Here is a 13,398-nt window from a genome sequence, read left to right as displayed (position 1 = left end):
GCTGCTGCCGGCCCTACTCCTGGGGAGCCAGCGTGTAACCTTTGGTGGAGGGGGGAGGCAGCCTGGCAGGGTCACAGTCAGGAACTGCTCTGGTGGGCCCCACGGGCTTGGAGCTGCCCCGTGCCTGGGATGGTCGGGGAACTCCTACTGCCTCTACTGGTTACTGGAACCGATAAGCTTCATCCTTAATGGGTGAGGCTTACCAGTTAACCTTTTATACTCATAATGTCTACACTACACAGCTTTTAGCGACAAGGCTGTGTCAACAGAGCCCTGTTGCTAAAAGTCAGCACGTGTGAATGCTGTTTGTTAGTCAACAAAATACCTCTGACCCCTAAAAGGGGGGTTCATTTTTGTCAGCAGCAGAGTGCTCCTTCTGACAATGCAGTGTTCACACTTTTACTTGCCATGGCAAAACTTTGGCGTTCGTGGGATTTTTAAAGCACCTGAGAATGACAAAAGTTTTGTTGATCAAGTGTAGACACAGCCTAAGTAACTACGTAGAGAATGAATATTCAATAATGGGCTTTTTAATCCAATAAAAGTACAACATGATCCTATGGATAGACTTGGAAGCTAGACAGACTGAGACTGGAAATGAGCGTATTTTTACAGTGAGAATAATTAACCATTAGAACAATTTACAAAGGATTGTAGTAGATTCTCCATCACTGGCAATTTTTCAGTTAAAATTGGATGTTCTTCTAAATGATACACTTTTAGAATTATTTAGGGGAGGTCAGACTAGATGATCACAATGGTTCCTTCTGGCCTTAGCTTCTATGAATCTTCTCTCTGAACTACAAAAAATATGATAATTAGATTATATCCTAGAGTGACTTCTATTCATATAAAGACACGCCACTGTGCGTTATAATGAAAGAATTAGAGTCTATGGTCTTTTCAATAAAATAAGATTTAGATTCATGTGTATTTGATTACTTTTCCACTTGGCCTCTGTTAGAAGGAGGTCATCAGACTAGATGATCATAATGGTCCCTTCTGGCCTTAATCTGTGAATCTATGCTTTATATTGCAGCATACCTTATCTAGGCTGTTGTGAATCTAAAATCTTCAGTTGCCAGCATTCCCTAATGCTTCTCTAGCTCAGTCTCCATAAACACACTGGCTCAAGTCACCATAAAATACTAAAAACAAAACGGCTTTACATTTTGCCATCAAGATCTACTATGTAAGGTAAATTTACCTTTAATTTACTCCACATTGCAACTACTTAACATAGGGGAAGAAGCAGCACAAATTCTGCTTCTGAAAACCCCGCTTTGCATCAAAAAAGAAAATTAGACACAATAGTCCCCCTGCTGTGCACACCTCTTATTTGCATTTCAAAAAAGTGGCACTATTTTTTGGATACCTTCCATTGCCACTTTTACCTCCTTTGCCTAATATATACCTTTCATCCTTGAAGCCTAGTGAAATATTTCTTTATTTTAAGTCCTGTATTTTATCTGTCAAAGCCAAATGAACTCAGAAATGTTAATCTTCTTTAAATGCAGGATGCCTTATTCTCTAAACTAAATGATGTAAATATTTGTAACCAATGTAATCTATTTCAGCTGTGACAACAGTACAATCTGATAAACACAGCATAGTTCCCAGAGATCAATAGAAGTCTGTAAATATTAGGCACAAATAAAATATATCCTATTATATACTGGCTGAGCTTTGACTAACAGGAAAGGCTTGCAAAGGAACCTTGTGGGAACAACAGGATTCTAATGGTTTGTTCACCAGGGATACAATGTCAAATTCTGAGAAGGGAAGGCAAGAGGCATTAGGGAGCCTATACATACCCATCTGCATGGCACTGCGTGTCTGGCTGACCATTTGCTGGGCTGAATACCTCATGCAGTTATTCATCTGAGGAGATGCTGTCTGTTGTTGGGGATGTGTCTGAGGTGCAGTGATTGGAACAACAGGTCTGACAGCAGAGGTTGGGTTTGTGAAGCTTGCCCCTCCTGGGTGAACAGCTCCTGGGGATCCTTTTATTGTCTGAGCCCCACGTGATAAGCTATTCCTGGGTTGACCACCTCCTATAGGCACTCTAAAGAGAAAGGAAGTGTAATGTGAAAACTCTGTTAAGACATATAGTTACTCATCTATTGCAATGATTGCTATAAATTACCAGAAGTTCCCTAAAGTGAGACATGATACAAATTAAGGTATTCAAATGAAGTTTAAAGTTAAGTCTTATATGTTTGTTTATATTTCCTAGAAAAATATGTATTTTGGTGGAATTTTGCTCTTTTTCCTCTGCCCCACTTTTCCCCACTCCTTTAACTTGTCTGAAGTCTAAAATTTCTGCTTTAATTTATTCTAATAGACATCTACATATTATTAGCTAAATTCAAAAGAAAAGGATGTTGCTAAAATGATGTTTTGTACAGTAAAGCTATTTTTGCAGGTTGCAAAGGACAAATAATTAAAATGAGCAACGAAAATATTAATATAGAGCTTAAGCAAATTTGCAAATCCTTGCAAATTTCTGTGAAAAAAAAAAAGATGGGAAGCATTAAATCCCTGCAGTATGCCTGTTGAATCAGAATGGTGATGTTCAGGTTTGGAGTGGGAGCCCAAAAACAGCTGGATTGGTTGGCTTTCGATTTTCCTATGAACATGGGCAGTTGGTGCAACTAGGACTGGGGGAGGCAGGTCCCAGCACCACCTACAGCCCCACTTCACCTGCTGAGGCCCCGCTCACCCTCTACTATAAGGAGAGGAGGTGGGGCAGCCTGCTGAGTGTGCACCCCTCTCCCATGGGGAGGGAGGAGGCCACACAACCTGAGTCTCCCTGGCCCCGGAGCACTGGGGAGGGAGGAGGTGTGTATCCCCAGCCTCCCTGGCCCTGGAGCATGGGAAGGTTGGGTGCTGGGGGCAGCAACACTCTATCCCCAAAACACCTACAGCAGGCATTCTGGGGTCAGAGTGTGGGAGGGGCCATGCCTGGCGGTTTGGGAATTCAAAGCCTTCCCCCGCCTAGGCTACCGGACACCCATGCATATGAACCTTTCACCCAATTCTAATTCAGAAGCACAATAAATGAGCCCAGAGGCGTTGTGAGTTTAACTGACCTTACTTGGAAGGGAGATCTGTTTAAAAAACGAACATGACACCCACCAACAGCCCTAACAGCTCACCTGCACTGAACATATTCTCTTACCTGCTTGGCCCTGGAGATTTTTTTTTATTACCCATGATGTCTGGGCAAGCAGAGAAAAGAGGATGAAGGACTTAAGACTGTTTCATTATGCAGCCAGCGCATCAGAGCCCGGTTCTCCTGCTGACCAAAGTCTACACTACAGACTTGCATCAGTTTAGCTATTTTACTCAGAGGTGTAACAATTCATACCCCTGAGCAATGTAGCTAGGCCATCCTATCCCTTGGTGTAGAAAGGACTATGTCAACATAGCAACCACCTCTCGCGGAAGCATATTAACGACATCAACAGAAGCAACTCTCCTTTCAGTGTAGAAGTGTCTTCACTAAAGTGAACCTACAGCTGCAACTTTTTAGTGTAGACCTGTCCTGAGTCTCATTCTTTCCCTCCACTGACCCCAGTAACTCTGCAGTCAGCAGGGGTGAAAATGCTGCACAGATGCCAGCTGTCTATTTGCTCTGACATCGATATTTATAGCGTGTTCTCCTCAGCCATCCAATTGTCTGGTCTTCCTTCCCAGCAGGAAGTGCAGTGAAACAGAGCAATCAGCTTTGTTACTATTCTGTTCTCATTGCTCTCTCCTGTCCACTTTAGTGCACGGTGATCCAGAAGAGAGGAGAGAGAAGAAGGTAAAGGGAAGAATATGAGGAGATGACACATGAGGGCAGAGAGAACTAACAGGATTGGAGATAATGGAGTGAGAAAATAAGCTCAGGGGAGAGGAGATAATGGAGGGTAACTAAGGCTTTGTCTACACTTCTGGCCACATCAGCACTTTAACACAGCAGTTTGGTAATGGTACCAGCCCTGGGAGAGATCTCTCCCAATCTGTAAGTAAACTACCTCCACAAGGGGAGTAGCTAATAGCACTGGGAGTTTATTTACACTGACACAGTGCTGTAACTTGCTGTGCGGAGGGTGTGTGGTGTGGTGGGTGTGTGTGTGGGGGGGGGGGGTAAAGTTACAGCACAATAAAGTGGCAGAGTAGACAAGCCGAAAGACCAAGATGTAGCAGGCTGGATGGGTGAAAGGACTTAGAGAGAGAAATAGTTTATATGTAATGGGGCAGAGAGAGGGGAAAGGAGGAGAGAGGAAAAACATTGACCATACAAATTAGATAAAGTGAAAGGTCAAACCAGAGAAGAAAATCTTAAGTCCTAAGGAAAGCGAGTGAAAGGGGAAAACAATTAAAAAGGAATAAATCCGAGGGAAAGTATGTAAAAATACTAATGAGAGGATGCAACAAGATAGTCAAAATGTGAATACAGGAAGAGAAGGAAGAAAAATAATAGAAATATAGATTCCTACATGTTTTCACTTTGTATAAAATGTGTTTTTTTATGTTGTTTTGAACCCATCATCATGATGGTGTATTTGTTTCCCCCCCAAACTGGAAAATCATGAATATTTCCCCCACTTCCAGACAACAAAGGGGTTACACACTGTTTGTCCTTTTGCTTTCTATAGGTCACCCTCAGGGACTCTGTGAAAGTTGATGAATAGCCAGGAATGAGTAGGAAATGAGAAAGAACTGGCTAAATCACCTGCAATAGGCTTTATTCACCAATAAAGCAACATGCACACCTCTGTGCTCACAAGCAGAGAGACACCCCTGCATATTTAAAATTGCAGCTGGGGAATCCCATAGGAACCCACCAGGAGTGAGAGCCTGAGAGATGCTTGAAACTAGTACATTTCCTGGGTAGCCGTTCCTGTCCCCTCCCACAACTGACTGTGAACAGCCCTCCCTCTCCCCACCCTGCATGGTCTTGTTTTGCTGGTTGAAGGAAAAGAAAACAGGTAAATCAAAGACTATGACAAATGGGAGAGTTTGTTTTTTATCATATTTTTCTTGCTGTTTTCACTTAAGGTACTGCATATGTAAACAGACTGTTTTAATTACATGTTCATTTTCAATGGATCATAAAATTAACCATACAACAACTCATGTGGTGCAGAAAGCATTTTTGCCTTTTAGCACTTTTCAGTGTCTTGTTCTAGTTATGACATGCTGCATTTAGCAAAGTCTTGCTGATCTGGATCACCAATACCACGGCATGAACCATTCACTTGTTAAGAGCTAAAGAGTCAAGTACCGCAGGCAGTCAAGTTGCTGTATAAAAATCAGGAAAAGAAATTTAGCTTGGTGAATAATTCAGGCATTACAAAGCTGCAGTGTTAATTCTTTTGTCACTGAAATGTAACCTTGGAATGTCAACTAGACGACAGGTGTGGCAAAGTGAAAACAATGTTACAATTATTCAGAGTGCAAACCGTTTTGGTTTTTTTTCCCAGTTCAGGTTCTGATTTGATTGCAGTCAGTGAGATGGGTTTAGGTCTGGTTCAAGTCATCAAAAAACCCCAAACAATGGTTCAGATATTGGTTTGAACCAATTTGGATTAAATATCAATCTTGGTGTAAATTCTAAAAAGAAAATTAAAACTTAAAATTGACAGTATTTTGTTTTTTGGACATTTATTTTTCATTTTATATGAGATTTCTTAGTGGTTTTGTGCTGTCAAATAAACACAATGTTTTGAAGAAATTGAGCACAATAAAATAATACCTTCTAATATTTATTCTCTCATATTGGACTTCTGTGGTGAAAGGATAAATTTGAGTTTGGAGGCTGGGCCCTGCCTCAAGTGGGGCAAGTAGTAGGAGTAGATATCTCAGGCATTGGAGATGGGTCAGAGGAGGACTGCCCAAGGGGCAGGAGGGTTGGGGAATCACTACCTTTTCCATCTGGTTTATAGAGTTATGGTTAACTTCTGGGATCAAGGAGAATTCCACCTCTTCCCTCCCCAGGAACAATCACAAAGATTGTTCATCTGTTTCTGGGTCCCACTGCTGCCTGATGTGATATACAGGCTGCTCCCAAAATTTCCTTTCTCCTCTCCTACTCTTGTGGGCTGGCTTCCTTCTATTTGCATGTTATTCTTTTCTTGTGACTCTAGAACCCCAGAGTTACAAACCCCACAGTAATGAACTCAATGGCCCCCTGAGGTCTCTTCCAACCCTATGATGCTATGAACTGACCAGTTAACCACACACCTCTTTTGGAACTGGAAGTATGCAATCAGGCAGCATCAGGGACAAAACAAACAAACAAACAAACAAACCAACCCCAACCCCCCCCCCAAACTAAAACACAGCATTTTTCTTCCATATAGTAAAGTTACTAAGTTGTATTGATTCCATGTTCAGCTGTAAAAATTTGAAAGAATGTTTTGTTCAGAGTTATTAACATGTCAGAGTTACAAACAACCTCCATTTCCGATGTTTTGTAACTCTAAGGCAGAGGGAGATGATGGGGGTGTTAACACTCGACCATAGCAAGTGGAGGCTCCTCCTTCTGCCTGCAGCTCCACACACCATCCCATGCTCCTTCTGGGGAAATAGTGAGGGCTTGCCCTGCCTCTCCCAGCACTGAGGAGCTGGGCCAGGGAATAGGGGCTTCCCTCACCTGCCTAGTACTCCTGCCAGGAAGTGGGGTCTGGACAAGGGGGCTTGCCCCTCTGCCTGCCAGGTGGAAGGGGCAGAGCAAGCCCCCACATACTGACCTCACTCCCCAGCAGAGGCACTGGATAGGCAGCTCAGATTGTGCCCATTTTTCCAAGGTACCCCAATTGGCTGGGAGGTCTCGGCATCGGCCATATTGGCTAATCCACCACCACTCTGAGGTTCTACTGTATACTGGGCAGGTCTTTCTAGCACTAATCACATGTCTACTTGTTATTTTGTTGTCTTGTTTGATAATGAAAAATGGTCACTATTGTTTTTTAGAATATTGATCTTAAAATTCCTGAATCTTTAACCATCAGTTCAGTTCCAATTCAGGTTCAGTAGGTAGGATAAAATTATTGTTCGGGGTTGGTGCTGATTCAAGTAAAAATATCAGTTCAAACTGGAACTTTGTTTGGTTCTGGTTTCACTCTATTTATTATGTTTGCCTTTACAATTTATGCTTGTCTTTAATTTTGTCTGTACCACATACCGTACATTGCATGTAAACCAGGAGGGATCATATCTGAAACCAGCTTCCAGGTTTTCTACAAAAACCTTTGTTTTGGAATTGCAAAACAAAACTCTCACCAATGAAATATTGCAAAATCCAAAACTATGTTTTGTTTCACTCCATTCTATTTCTGAAACACAGATAGATGTAGCAAACTCACCTTCCACATCTGAACTTTGGGAATTTCTGATAAAATGAATCTCAATTTAAAAGGACCCTGCAGTTTTGGTTTCATAAAAACCAAAATACAAATGATGAGGTATTAAAACACGAAACATAATCTCTCCTTATTTTGCTCATCTCTATTAGTTCCTTTTTTTAATATGGGCTCCATAGCCCATAGGTTCTTTATAATAATGGGACAGGCAATCCAGTGAAATATAGTAATTTTAAGCAATTAATATCTCTTGAAAAAGTGAATAATTCTAAAACCAAAATCAACAATCCAAGATACCAGAGATCCTAATGGTAGAAAATTGCCATTAGAATTGCTTTTGGGGATGAGTGTGTAATTTAACACTAAATCTACCCATTTTTTCATTTTTCTTTAGAAGTTGGAACCTATTAATAAGCTCTGGCCAATAGTTCTCACCTGGAAACAGGAGTCACGTAGTTGCCTGGAAAGACTCCAGACATTCCAGTTCTCAGAGATGTCCCCTTAAACCAGCCATCCTGACACTTCTCAATGACCCGATACATTTCACCTTTACGCAGCTCCAACTCATCATTCTTCTGAGGCTTGTATGCATACAGAGCTAAGTAGCTGCAGGGAAAAGTTACACACATGCTGAGCAAATAGTTGATGTCAAAAATAAGTGATGTTCAGGTTCTTATTTCAGTCTAACAATGTAGGAAATCCCTGTGACTCAAATGATGCTCAGAAACGATGACTCAATTGGGGGAGGGATGTCAACATGTAGATGACTACATGATTAACCAATAAGCCAGGACAGCAAGTAGGGGGTGGTGGTGGGAGCTGGTGACAATGGGGAGCCAGCTTTAATCCAGCTTCCCATGAGCACAGGCCCCACCAGCCCTGGTGGTACTGTCTCCGATGGAGAGGCAGTAGTGCAGAGAGTGAGGGAAGCAGGTTGGAGCAGATACATGTGTGGAGCCGGCATTTAAGCTGGCTCTGCAGACCCACCTGCTCCCCTATTGCTGCTTGCTCCCTCTCTGCCCCCCGCCGGTGTGGCTGTCTCTTTCAAAAGCAGCAGTGTGGTCGGGGGCGGAGGGGGACAGCGGAGGCAGCTTTGAAGCAGCCTCTGTCTGCTGAGAGACTGGGTGTACTGCAGACAGAGGCTGCTCCGCAACAGCAGGCCCATCTGTAGGGGGGGGTCCAAGCTTGGACCCCCCGCAGACAGAGGCTGCTTGCTGTATCAGAGGTATCAGCATGGGGCAGCAGCAGGAACTGGCCTGTGAGGGGAGCACACAATGCACAACTAGCCAGCAGCACTCACTACCACTAAGCAGCATTGAAGCCAAAATTTTAGCAGGATTCATAAATGGATTAAATATACATACGGGTAGCAAGAATGTCCAGAATTACAATAGTAAGGAGTTTTTAAAAGCCTACTGTTTGGGGAGGATGTAAATTAGCATGCTCCAGCCCTCTGTGTGTGGATAAGATAATATTTTAACAATGGTCTTCAGGCCAAACCATTCCCCTACTTAGTCAACACTCCCATTAAAATCAGTGGTACCGTAATTTCTCTACAGCAAAGATTTAAAGCTAGTCCTATGTTTTTTGTATGCATTATGCTTATAATCTTAGTTTTTATTTCAATTTGCACAAGTTAATCTTGATTTCAATATCCATAACTTTTTATATATTTGAATTATACTTTTATTTATTCTCTTTGTTTAGGATCCTTCCTTTCATCTCTCTTTTGCTCATGCTTGATTACTTCAGGGACATGACTCAGGCTATGAAATACTATAACTTATGGCTGCTAAAATTAGTCCCAATGTTTGGGGAGATACTTGTTGAAAATTCAGAATGATTGCTTATAGTTTAGTGGATAGCTAGAAAGCTTGTTAAGGAAAAACAATAAGAACAACCTCCGCTCAGCAACTTCTGTCTTATAAACAAATCAAGATTTTTTGACACTATTCCCTTGCCTCCCTTACAAAAGGAAATTTCCAACCACCCATGTTTATAATTGCTCGTTCCTAAATGTTGTTTTGAAGGCAAATACAGAAGGACTAGATAAAAAGGTAAATTCTATACAAATGTAGCAGAATCTCCTCATATTGAAGAAAGCTTAAAAAGGGCTCAGTACATAACCTCGTAGCAGAGAAACAAAGAAAAAGTGAAAACTATAACCACAGTGATTGCAGATCTGCAACCAATAAAAATGATGCTTGGCTTTTTTACTTCTAGTCTTTAGGAATATGATGGAAGAATAAAGTCTATGGCTACGTCTACATTGGCATCCCTTTCCAGAAAAGGGATGCTAATGAGACGAGTTGGAATTGCAAATCCGTGGGGGATTTAAATATCCCCCGCGGCATTTGCATTTACAAGGCTGCCGCTTTTTTCCAGCTCGGGGATAAGCCGGAGAAAAGCGCCAGTCTAGACGCGATTCTCCGGAAAATAAGACCTTTTCCGGAGGATTTCTTATTCCTACTTGCAATTCCGACTCGTTGCATTAGCATCCCTTTTCTGGAAAGGGATGCCAATGTAGACGTAGCCTATTAGTTTTCTTATTCTATTCCTTTACATTACCTCCAAGTATATATAATATTTGATAACAGTTCCTCAGAGCATGCTTAGGCTCATATACTTGGCTCCATTCACCATGTGCATATGATATAGTTATATTTCATTAGTCAACAGACAAGAGAAACCATTCTGTGTATTTTTTTTGTTTGGTTTGTATAACCAGGCAGCAATGATCAGGTTAGTTGTTGCTCATCTCACCGAAAACATGAGGCTGCATAGGAACTGAAGAACATTGACATGCATGTGCCTGACATGAAACAGTGCTACATGCTCAGTGCTTATGCCTTGTCATCACAGTGCTCTGTGAGGGTACAATGGTGAGTGTGTGGCTGTACAACTTGGGACCAGAAAGCATCACTTATCTCTGGTTAGTACTTTTTTAGGTCTTTATATTATGAGCCCAATTCAGAGTCTCTTGTAGCCTGTCTTAGACCTTCTTACCCTTTTTGTCCAGTACAGTAAAACTCCAGTGGTCCGGCATCCAATGGTCTGGCACTCCTGATGGTCCAGCACCATCTGGAACCCGGAAGTGCTCCGGGCAGCCAGACAATTGGAGCTGCGCTGCCCCCGGCTTTCCCGATTCAGTCGCTGCTGAAACTGACCAGCGGCTGACTTGGGGAAGCTGGAGACAGAGCAGCTGGGGTGCTGCCGAGTTGGTCCCGCAGCGCTGAGGGGTGCATCCCCCCCACTCCACCCCAGACCCTTCATAGCCCCCCCTTCCTATAGTCCTGCATATCTGATAATCCGGCTCCCCCTGGGTCCTAAAGGATTATCGGAAGTTTACTGTACTTGACTTGGGCTAGAACGCTCCAGAAAGCTGTTCCTATACTTTGTTTGGTACTGATGCCAAAAGCTTGCAGAATTCATAAAAGGATTACACATGCACATGGACACCAAGCATGTCTAGAGTTACAATAGTAAGGGTTTTAAAAAAACCACAAATATTTTGAAAAAATATACATAAATTCTCATGCTTCAGAGCATGAGGAGCAAGCCTGTTATGGTCTTACTGATAACTGTATCTTGGCACCTCTGGGTTGTGATTTGACCTAAGATATTCTTCTTGTTGAAATTGTGAATTCTGGAACTTTTTTTGTAAGGACTTAAGTACCAATTTTATCCGCAGGTAAGGGAATCTTCCCTGACTGAGAAGAACTAGACTAGGGCACTAAGCATCTGAAAAGGTAGGAAAAAGAGTTGCCCCAATATATATCATCACATTAATATCACAATTCCACAGAGTGATTGCAGACTATTGATATGATTCTCTCATCAGAACCTCAGAACAATGAATGATGTTTTGTATCCTCTAAGCTTTAGTACCTAATTGTCACAGAATGGGTTTACTAAGGGCTAGATTTCATGCGTTTTGAATTTCCCATTCTATTTAAAGCAGATCTGTAATCTCATTTTACATGTTTGTGTGTGAGAATTTCAACTACTGTTTTAGGATATTATACACATACATATATGCATTTTTAGGTTCAGTTGGGTCTTCCTATATTTTATTAGATGAAGGGGTTCAGTAATTTAATAAATAGGTACCCAATATATTCAATCGTCTAGGAGAGAATTATTGTAATGGATCCTATCACTCTTTTACTCCATCTAATGTTCCATTTGATGTCTTTGTTTATTGTACAGAAGAATGTGATTGGACTGTTTTTATGGCTAGCCACAGTTCATCTGAATGATGATTGTTTCAGTGGTTTCAGTGTATGGAAATATGCCTTCCTAAAGCCTTAAATTTAAGGGAGCTGGGTTTCTCTAACAGATAGGCACTTAATTTGCTTCACAATGATTCATACAGCTGTAATAAATATTATGGAAGCTAAAAATAAAATACTGTATAAAGAAAGGTGACCTGGTCTTTCACTGTTCATTTTTCAACTTCAACAGAAGGTTAGAGATAACTGTATTCAAAGAGCTATTGCTTTGAGAAGTCTCTTTTAAATTAAAAAAAAAAAAAGAATCAAACCCACATGTGATTTGCAAAATGCCTGAGTGTGATTAAGATAAAGTGGCTGCTTACATATTGAGGGGAAGCTGGACTTTTGTTGGTGTTCCCTGATCTCCAACTATTGCACTTGTTCTGGGTCCAGCCACTGTAGCTGTTCCAATCGAGGAGGAATCCTGGAAACATAAAAATAAGAGACAAAAGAAGTGAAATATGCCATTTCCCTAAAACACAGGGTAAAATACATCTTTTGTTAGTTTCTGAGAAAAGCCTATTTCCCAGATTCACCCCCTTAACTTACGTTGTATGACATGGCATTTAGCCTCAGAAATTCTAAGAATATAAGTTCAGGCACGAGGGACACTAGCTTAACATTTCCATAGGCATGTCAGACTAGCTCAGCTGTGACGTGAATTTGAACCTTAAAACATTTACCAAAGCAAATCCACTTGGCTAGCTTAATATTTAATATTGACCAGTTCAATCTTTATGTCCCTGTAATGGTATCTATTTAATAAGAACATTTTTTCCCCAACTAGCTCATTTTCTTATCCCTAACACTTTGGTCAGGTATGCAGAGATTTCTTTAAAAATAGATCATTTTCACTCTGAAATATATGGGCCAAGTTAATATGAAATACTGGTGCCACCATGGTTTTTACCCACTTCTTATCTACAGTTATTTAGCTTCCACTATAAAAAAAATACACACTTGCTATCTGACAGGGCTAATGGCAGGAAATGCTTGAGCATCATTCAAAAACACAGCGTTAATATTCCACCCTTTGGGGCATGAAAAAAGCATTTAAGCCATTTTGAGACTAAGATCAAGAAACAGTGATGTTAAAAGCCAAGCATAACAAACTTAACTAATAAGGAGAAATAACTTAACTAGCTACTTTAAAAAAAAAAAAATCCACTTTATGGTCTCAGACCGAGGCCCACTGAAATTTCCAAGCTACAGTTCTGTCAACTATTTGTCAATCAGTAAGTCACATTTATTTTTGTTTAAATAAAAGATTTATAGTCATACACAACTAAGGAAGTCAGATCTTTTTGTCTGGGCCAAGATTATTAATGTATCCGCAGTTCTATAAAAGGCCTGCATAAGCTACTTTAAAAAAGAATCAGGAAATCCAGTTATAAGCACAATTGCCCCAAAAATGTTAACCCTTCTTCCTCCCCAAAGAAAATGAATGAATTTTTGTCTATATTTTCCACAGACAGCTTTGATTTTCTTGGAGAGGGGAGTCCCTGGCCACAGTGTACCATGAGAGATGCAGTCTGGATGACAAGCTAAGTCCATAAAAGGAGAATGAGGACATGGGGCAACCAAAGTACTATTCCCATAAGGCACTGCAGCAGCATTTCCAAACAAAAATGTTTGATAAAAATAATAAATAAAAATTTTCCATGAAAAGGTAGCACTTTTCACACAACCTTCCTCTCCCCCCCCAAGAATAATATTTTATATTGAAAAATAGTTCTGGACAGCTCTAATTGTAACATCTGATTACAATA

The 13,398-nt window shown here is 41.0% G+C and overlaps 1 protein-coding gene across 5 annotated transcripts in view; it reads right to left on the bottom strand.

The window, feature by feature from the left end:
* Positions 1 to 13,398, bottom strand: part of SH3RF3 (SH3 domain containing ring finger 3) — a 397,687-nt gene that overhangs the window by 53,925 nt on the left and 330,364 nt on the right. For all 5 annotated transcript variants that reach the window (XM_075918091.2, XM_075918106.2, XM_075918099.2 and 2 more), the window contains 3 exons: positions 11,953 to 12,053; positions 7,791 to 7,961; positions 1,815 to 2,065 (listed from right to left, as the gene is read on the bottom strand). In XM_075918091.2, coding sequence (XP_075774206.2) covers positions 1,815 to 2,065; positions 7,791 to 7,961; positions 11,953 to 12,053 — 523 coding nt within the window. The remainder of the gene's footprint in view (positions 1 to 1,814; positions 2,066 to 7,790; positions 7,962 to 11,952; positions 12,054 to 13,398) is intronic.

Source organism: Pelodiscus sinensis, chromosome 1, assembly GCF_052426305.1.
Source record: "Pelodiscus sinensis isolate ZL-2025 chromosome 1, ASM5242630v1, whole genome shotgun sequence".
Lineage (NCBI taxonomy): Eukaryota > Metazoa > Chordata > Testudines > Trionychidae > Pelodiscus > Pelodiscus sinensis.
The sequence above is the reverse complement of the archived record's forward strand: the minus strand, read 5'-3'. Positions and strand labels throughout refer to the sequence as shown.